The 8924-nt window shown below is 48.0% G+C and overlaps 1 protein-coding gene across 1 annotated transcript; it reads right to left on the bottom strand.

Moving 5' to 3' along the window:
- Positions 1 to 6287: 6287 nt before the first annotated feature.
- H310_10473 (hypothetical protein) lies at positions 6288 to 7758 on the bottom strand. Its single transcript, XM_008876878.1, has 3 exons — positions 7025 to 7758; positions 6497 to 6969; positions 6288 to 6443 (listed from the first exon to the last, which is right to left on the bottom strand). Exons 1-3 carry the CDS (start codon positions 7734 to 7736, stop codon positions 6384 to 6386), a joined length of 1245 nt encoding a protein of 414 aa, XP_008875100.1. The 5' UTR covers positions 7737 to 7758; the 3' UTR covers positions 6288 to 6383.
- Positions 7759 to 8924: the final 1166 nt, after the last annotated feature.

Here is an 8924-nt window from a genome sequence, read left to right on the forward strand (position 1 = left end):
CGGCCTTTTGTTCATCGGTGAGGCATGGGCGTGTCCAACTTGATCGCCGATTCATCAACTTTCGTCTGACATAGGTCCAGAGCAAGTACACGGAGAGCCCAGTTGATGCTGCCAATGATCGGTACGTTTGGCGACGATGCAAAGGAGTGCACTTGATGCGCGTCTCATCGTCGTCAGGTGTGTAGGTTGGTCGTCGCCCGTTATGTCCTTTCGTACGACCAGCAACATTTGGCACCCTAGTCTGTTCTTTCGTGGTTTGTCGTCTTTTATAGATGCGCCAACCAGTTGATGGATTGACGCCATATTTCGAGCACACGACATTGACTGCGCTTCGAGAGAGCTAGCCATTTACAGACTTCTCGAGGAGGTCTTGGTACAAGGCAACTCGTTGAATGTCTGTCAAATTTGGCTTGGTTTTAGTATTGGATTTTGTCATGCCTCCAGGACGCGAGAAGTAAAAATATAATTCACCAAAATTGCACAGCGGTAGAACTGAATTCAAGGTAAAACAACCACTAATTTGTTTGCCAATCCGAGGTTGGAAGTCGACCAATTGATAGCTCTTACTTGCAAAACAGTGGTAGTATTTGACATTTAACCCCTAAACACTCTCCTCTACTGGGAGAATAAACATATTGTCAAACATGGGGTGATCACCGAGTGACGACGGGTCGAAGCTAAGGTGGAGATGAAGACTACGAGGGCGGTGAGAAGGCCCATGGACTTTTAGCCAAACCCACGAGCAGTGGACTTGTTGGCCGAGCAAGCAGAGCGGCGTCGCGATGTGCCGTCGGTCAGCATCGTTTACGTTGGGGTCGCGAAGCAGTTGTCGTCGGACGTTGGCGCTCCAGGAGACCAGAGTGCCTCACGGCAGGCACAAGCGGCGGCGGTTTCTCCTCAAACCGAGTTTTGTTGCGTTGAGTCCACAGGGTGTGCAAGAAAATTGCAGCATGCATAACACAGAGCATGCGGAGGGGTTCCTCCATGTGCTGCCACCGTAGATGCACAGTCAATTGGTCTTGATCAGATACAGTAGTTTGGGCCAGCTAAGTTCCAAGCCAAATTGTCGCCAAGGGCGGAGTGCCAATTCCAGACACTGCACACTCAAACACATTCGACCAAAACAGGACGCATGGTCTCCACCACACAGCATCCAGGGTACACGCATTCCATGATATGAGGCTGCTGAGAATGCAGGAAGAACAATGTAGTTCGCCGGTAGCATCCGATACAGCTTGCGCCACTACACATCAGCTAGGATTAGAGTTGCGACATCGTCAGTTCATTGCACTGTAAATATATTCGTGCTATGTATAACACTGGCGCTGTATTGCGGTACAGTCAACCGTGAAAAAACTCGCAAGCGTTGTACTCGCGAGTACGCGAGTTTGAAGCTTGTATGCATCAAGTTGACCCATGGTCAGTGAGCGAAAAAAAATCATGACTATGGTACCCATCTAATTCTGACATGAGGCCACTGATTGGCCAACACAGCATAGAAAATATGCAATTTTATTCTTGATCAGGACGGGGATGGACCGAATCCTCGTTATTTTGCATGCAAGGACTGACCGAGGGAGGATACAGTGAAACCGGGAAAAAGCTGACACAACCAAAAATGCCAACCACACCCAAAACACGATCTTTTATATAGAATTCAACCACCTTTATACTTCAATACCAAGTCAGAAACTCATTCATTTTGACCAATTGCATTGTAGATACAATTGGAACTGTGATGGACTGACAGAAATTCTCCTGACCATAGCCAATCAAGTTGGACTAACTCAATCAATTTTAAAAATTGATTTCATTCTGCCTCCATGCGATTCAGGATGATACCATGTCGGCTTTTTCCGGGGTTCACTGTATCTCCGTGACAATTGCCGTGGTGATTACGGTAAGCTAGCGAAGGGTTAGCTGACCATGTCAAAGCAGCACATTGAGTGTGAGGGGTGAAGGATTAGCATGGGATTCCCATCAGGTTAGTACGACACTATTTTTATTTAGAAACAATGTGATCCCAATATTCATCCAAACGTTCTGCTCTAGAATATAATGGCAAATGCCAGTTCGTCGTCACAAGTGGAAAATGCCTTCTCGAACTGCTTCAACCACCTTTTTTTTTAGAACGAGGTATGCCCTCGATCGCACAAATCGCAATCGCGCTGAGTATGCATTTTGGTACGCTTGGAGGAGCTGAACCCTTGCCTTTTTAACTGTGCAATGGCGTCAGTGCGCTGATTAGCATGTCGATTTTTAAATTTGAAAGTGTCTCAATTCAACCAATCAGACACCTCCAATTTGTCCAATCATAGACTGACATTGAGTCTGAACCAATTAGAGATCACGAAAGACGCTGAAGCATATTTAGCCAATCATGGACTAAGAAGCAATTTTGCTTCTGGTCTTCTGTGCGAAATCAACTCATCCCACTTCAAATTTAATGATGGTAAATACAACGGAGAAAAAACCCGATCACATCTAAATGGAGCATTCTCGCACGAAAATGGTTTCTTCACACTTGAATGGTTTTTCTCACAACAAAATAGACTTGACTGAAAACATCTCAAATGCATCATGTTGTACAGGACTCCAGCACTGGGAAAAATCCCAAAGTTCAACATCCGCGTCCCCGAGGTCAACCGCAGAGATGGTGACCTGAATGCGCTTGAAACCACTACACTGGCAAGCTCTACTTTGACGTGAGCAAGAACCGAAGCCACAAGAGCATCTTCGGCTGAAATGCGGCGAATAGTCCGAATGAAGTCAACCGCAGGAAATTCACCAAGGGTTATCGGTCCTGCGCTGTCGAACAAGGACGTTAAGTAGCCATCGCAGTGTACGATCCAACAGTGCGTGATATTTAGTGTTACCGAGGTCAACAAGTACACACCTTCGCCGACTCGTCGAACCGTCGCACACAAATCAATGGTTGGGTTGCCGCTCGATTCCAACAATAGGTTGTTGCCGAACACGGCATGACTAAACTTGAATCCCTTCGTTCCCAACAATCGAATGAAACTTCGCATACACTGCGCTGGGATGCCGCCGTTGGCGGAAATGCCATTGGACTCCATATAGGCTGCCATGTCGAAAATGTTGCTTTGAATTCGACGACGTGCTTGAGGTCACTCTTCTTCTTCAACCTGCTCAGGATCCCCGGCGACTTGATCAAATGGCTGCTGCATTCCAACAACTGGGCGACCTACATCTCGTAGCAGCGCACGTTCGTGTCGTGTACGCCCGCCTCGACGACCTCCCCGAACGCTTCGATTGACAAGTTTGCGGGTATTCCACGGCATGCCAGGTAGTTGTCGCCCAGTTGAGTCGGCAACAGCGATTACATGCACGCATATTCCAGATCGAACCCAAAATCTGCAATTACACCTTGAGCGTTCGATGTCAACTGTCCAGCCACCTATGAGTCAATGAGTTTCCAGGTACCTGAATTTATTGATTCCTCACCATCAGGTTGATCAAGCAGTTCCAAGAGGTGCACGTTGCGGTTGACGTATGTCAACAGCAAGTGATTGGTGCGAGGAGGCTCTTGCAGTTGTGGATTGCCCTCGATGTCAGCTTCCATGTTGTGATGGCGTACTGTCCAAGTTGCTGGATCATCTTGAGGGTTTCGATGCCTTCGTTCGAATGCTTCGTTCTTCTTCTGTAAGTTGTAGTGTTGCAACAGCCGTCTTGTCACGCGTGGCTCCGTCCAGGATTGACTGTCACGCTCAGACTCTTCATGCAGTGTGCGGGTGAGAACTTGAATCAAGTAAACCAACTTCAGGCGCTGGTGTTCAAGTTCCTAATATCATGTTGACCGTTAGATAGAGTTGAACGCAGCAGTACCTTCTTGGTAACGCATTGAATTGCTCATTGGGGTTGTTTGTGGTTGCAGCGCCTTTATCCGTGTGAAACGTTTGCCACCTCCAAAACCAGTTTTCTGTATCTTTGGGTGGTGCACCTGGCATAATCGTAGCAGACATCCACAGGCGGAAAAATTTCAGCATGAACTTTCTCACGCGCTGCGACCTTTCTCTCCACTTAGCTTCGACAACGCGAGCAGCACTGTCGAGGTGAACACTGTCTTGCGTGGTGTATAGAAGTAGATATCCCTTGAAATATCGCCCCATTCAGACCATGATAACCTGTAGTTGACGACCTGTAGTTGACGACAGAATCTCGATATCTCAAACGCTGTACCTTTTCATTTCTTGGAAGAAGCAAATGATGTACTTCGTTGATTCGCCAAATTGGTCTTGCACACCGTAGATTGAGCACCATCTGCATCACCCATTACAAACGGGGGAGCAAACTGGTGAGCGCATTAGACATATTTGAGCGAGCTCAGCAGCCAAGAGACGTCGTCAGCCGTACGCTGGGAAGTGATGGCTATACAAATGGCATGGAAGCATCCTCTAAAGTCAGAGTATCCAAGGACAAAAACGAGATATCCAGGCATGTTCAAGTTGAACGTTGTATCCATATGAACGACCACGCGAATACCAGGTTTGTCTGTGACAACGCGACAGTAGCGTTGCAGCAACGAGCGGCTGGTTAGTCCGAAGAAAGTTTCAGAGCTTGAACAGACAATAAGCACACTCACCAATGCGAAGAGGGTCGATGTCGGAACCATCACCATGGGCATTTCTGTGTTCTCTCATCGGCACACCAAATACGAGGGAGTCATTCGAACACATTCCAGTCGCTAATCCTGACTGCTGTAACTTCAACAAGATAGCATCGTCTGTATCCACATGGCCTAGAACCGACGCCCTCAAACCTTTGGATGCATTGGCGACTTGAACAGGGGTCGGACATGGCGTATTATCCATGCGTCCAAACTGACCTTAACTCCACTCAGCTTCAATAAATCGAAAGAGCTCAGCAGGTTTTCTCATTGGGTTCTCGTCAATGAGGTCCTGAAGACTAGATTTCGCCAGCTGCGGCACCTATGCCTAGAGTGAGGATAAGTAGATCAGTAAATCTGTCAAGTACCATTGCTTGGCGCGGTGATCGAGCGAGTAAAGTCAGTGGTCGTTCATGTACGTACTCTCCGTTTTGAATGACAAGTGTAACACGAGAGTAGTGACACTGTCGGAAAAGATACTGTGCTTGACAAATACTGAAATACTTGCTTGTAAACGTTGACGTCTTGGCAGCGTCTAGAAGCACATTTCGTGTCGTCACGTGTCATTCATGGTTGTGCCAGGCATCAGGCTCTTCGTAATGCTTATGATTGCGTTTTGTAACGGACTTGTGGACTTTGATGTACCGAGGTAGCAATGCCTTCAGCTCCTCGAGAAGTGCGGCCCCGTAAGCTCCGATGGTTCACACGCTCATGCGTCAAGGAAGGGCTGCCTTCTCAATGTTGGTTGAGCTGCTTAGCCTGTATTCAAAAAGAACGGTTGCAGGATTCTAATCTTAGTAGTACTCAAGTTTGATCCTCGTCATTATTCATTTTGCCACAGCTATCAAGCGATTAAGAAACTGATCATGTTAGTTGCAACTATGCGTAAGATCCGAACGGACCTTCTTTCTCTGCGCGACAGGATTGACCAAGTGACACTGAGCCAATTCTACAAGCGACTCCGCTCCGTACAATACCGTATGGAAGCTGTCAAATCGCTAGTTCTAACACCCCGTTGGCTCTTGTACTACGTTGTGAATTTGCAAATCATGAGCGAAGTTCTAACGATGTTTGTTCAGCGCGAAAATCGTTCACAGAAGTCAAAAGCATAAAATATCATATATAGGCTTCCTTGATGTAAAATTTTTTACACCCGCAAGGTGTCGATCCACGTACCCCCTCAACCTCATATCAAACGGAGGTGTGGCTGCGTAAGTGTTAAAAACGCATGTTTGTTTGTATTGGCACACTAAATTGTGTTATGTACTCGACGAACTTTCTTTGGGAATAACTCTTCTACTTTCAGAACCAATAATTTTAAAATTTGAGCCCACGGAATCGTATTTTTCCAAATTTGTGATTTGAAGCGATTTTGTGTGAATTGGACTTTTTACAGTGACGAAACCCTGTACTCTATACAACGCTTGCGATGCACTGTGAAGATTCCACCCCCCACATAGATGCCCCGGGTTCGATTCCCGGTCGGCTCAATTTTTTTCCACGCCTCAGGCAACACCATTCAGGGCATCGTTGTGCACTTTCATGGCTTTCTTGATCACCCGACGTATCGACCATTCCATCGTTTTGCTCGACGACCTGCTCGCTTCTGTTTTCGACCTGCACTACGTCAGCCATGCGGTCCTGCGTTGTACTTGTGGCATTCACGGAGGGTGTAGCGTTGATAAGTCCAATCGATCGAATCGATTACATCTAGTACGAGCGATTGTGATCGACTGAGTCGCTATCTTGTGCGTCACTCCGGTTTGTGTTTGAGACGAATGTTGTCCATCCAGGACAACTGCTTCAGAACCACCTAAACACAGCTTCATCTGAGGTACCATGTTAGCATGTGCAAGCGACAAGTACCTTGCCGTTCACAGCGTGCACAAAGATGCTTTCGACGTCATTGGGGCTGTCGTTGTGGTCCGCCTGGGGGAGGTCAGCAACGGCGCTGGTCGTGAAGAACGACGTTGACATGGCCGATGCTTTCGCACCGTCTAAGTTGATCTTCCCAGAGCCAGAAAGTCCTCCATGCCTCGGCTCGTCGTGGCGTGGTTGCAGCTGGCCCGTCGCAATCACATAGTCGTCGTCCAGTTGATCAATTTCGAGCTCGCCGTCAAACACGCATCCGTTCGTCTGCACTTCGCTGCCATGCAACTCGACCGCCACTGGCAGCGACGGCGCCACCGACACATGGACGTCGCCGCCGCACACAACTCGATTTGACGAGTCTTCGTTCGACTGCACGGCGTCAAAATGCACGTCTACGTTGCAGCTGTCGCCCGTGTCTTCCACGAACAAACTGCCGTTCACGCTGCCCACGTGAATCTCCGCCGCCCCTGTCATGAGAAAAATCCATGAGCGCGCAATGAAGTCCACGAGGCAAGCCCTTACCGTCACTGCGAATGTCTAGGGACCCGTGGACGTTGCCCACAGTGAGCTTGCCACAGGCAGCACTCTGAATTGTAGCCAAGTTCGTGTAGAGAGCTCCAAACGACGAATCGAGCGGTTCGGTCGCGTTTTTGGCCAACGTAATCTCGGCTCGCTTCGCCATCAGGCGTTTGCAGTCAACTTGTTTGGCCGACAGCGTCACTGTCTCGCCTTCAGCGAGCGTGTTGATCGAAATGGTCCCGTCGTTCGAGACGAGCCGTAGGTTCTTGCCGCGGAGTTTATCTGCTAAGATGTTGCCGCGATTCAGAGCAATAGCCATGCTGCCCTCGATCTTCTCGTACAACGTGGCGTTTCCGTGCACCAACGATACGTTCAAGTCGAGTTGGGACGGGAGGCGGAGCTCAACGTGAAGTGGAGTCGACGCATTGCCAACGCTGTCCAAGGCGCGAATCGCACTGCCATTCGGATGCGTTACAATCTGGAATGCATCGGCTTCGCTCGACGCAAGCTCAATGTCGGCCGACAGCGACGCATAAATGTGCAAGTCAAATGGCCGCGTGCCTTTGAGCTGAAACTCCTTGAGCGTCGCTGGCCGATCCATGGCAACGCGATGCAGTCCGTCAGCGGCAGTGGACATGCATGAAGCGCTCCATCTCCCACATCCTGTTCGCGCCAAGCGAATCGCTCGACCAACGTCCCCAAACCGTCCCAACATGTTGAACCTGATTTCGCTCCAGTCAAACTCTGGCATGGTCCAAGAAAACCTCTATAAAATGATTCTAGATCGTCACAGATATTCTTTTGAAATTTCTCGGAGTAAATAATGGCGAGTTTGTAAAACCCTTGCACAGTGCTCGAAGTGGCCAAATGAAGGAGGCGTGGGTCGCCGTCCTCATCAGCTGCAATACCATGGCAAGCTATCGGCGATTGAGCACACGCCGTCCGAAGACGGGGTCAACGAATTCCAGGCACATCAAAGGATGAATGATTCGCACGCTGTTGTAGGTCGAGCGTTTCATGTGCCTGTAAGCAGAAGATATACTATAAATACTTAACATGAACACAGTTCACAATGCTTGTATTCCATATTGCGCTATATTGTAAACAGGAAATGTAGGGAGTTGGCAAATAAAACGGAGCAGCGCCATGAGCATTTTCAGTCCCCTACTGCAACCATGGACCTGAGGAATGTATCGTCAATTGATATTGTTAGTGTATTGAGATAATTGTGTTAAGTATACTGTAACTTGTGTGATAGGAAGGATTACTGTACATATCATAGTTGACAATATCACGAGATGAGTGAAACGTGTCGTGGTTTAGTACGTTATGGTGCGCATTATCGAAAGAATTCGTTCATTTGCCCTGAGTGTATTCAGAATATACTCAATACAAATTCCAAATTAATCCCCGTTCAGAAATACAAACTTTAAAGCTCAGCAAACAATTTGATACTGATTTCCCTCCAGCTTTGCAACGGCATTAATTATATTTATTCCGTTTTAACGAAATATCCACTTTGAAAGGTATTATTTGCTATAAACATTGGCAGGCAAGATACATGCATGTTACTCGACATTCAACAAAGCCACTCGATCAGTAAAAGTTGACTGATCACAGTCTAGAATGCCCGTCCGCTCCCAACAGTTCACAACTGTGGACTGCGCTACAGAGCGCCAGGCCTCTCGAGCCCACCTCATCGCATCGACAACTGGCACTTCATACAACTTGTCTAGACGTCCGGCCATGACAGAGTCGATTTGGCTCAACGCGTTCATGAGTTGCAGCTGCTTCACTTTAGCCTTGAAAGAGGCAATAATACCGGCGTCTTGCGGTTGGAGGTATGCAGTGGTATTCTTCGGTAGCATGCCCAACTTAACATTTGTGAACTCTGACTCATCGT

This window comes from Aphanomyces invadans, assembly GCF_000520115.1.
Source record: "Aphanomyces invadans strain NJM9701 unplaced genomic scaffold supercont1.26, whole genome shotgun sequence".
Lineage (NCBI taxonomy): Eukaryota > Oomycota > Saprolegniomycetes > Saprolegniales > Verrucalvaceae > Aphanomyces > Aphanomyces invadans.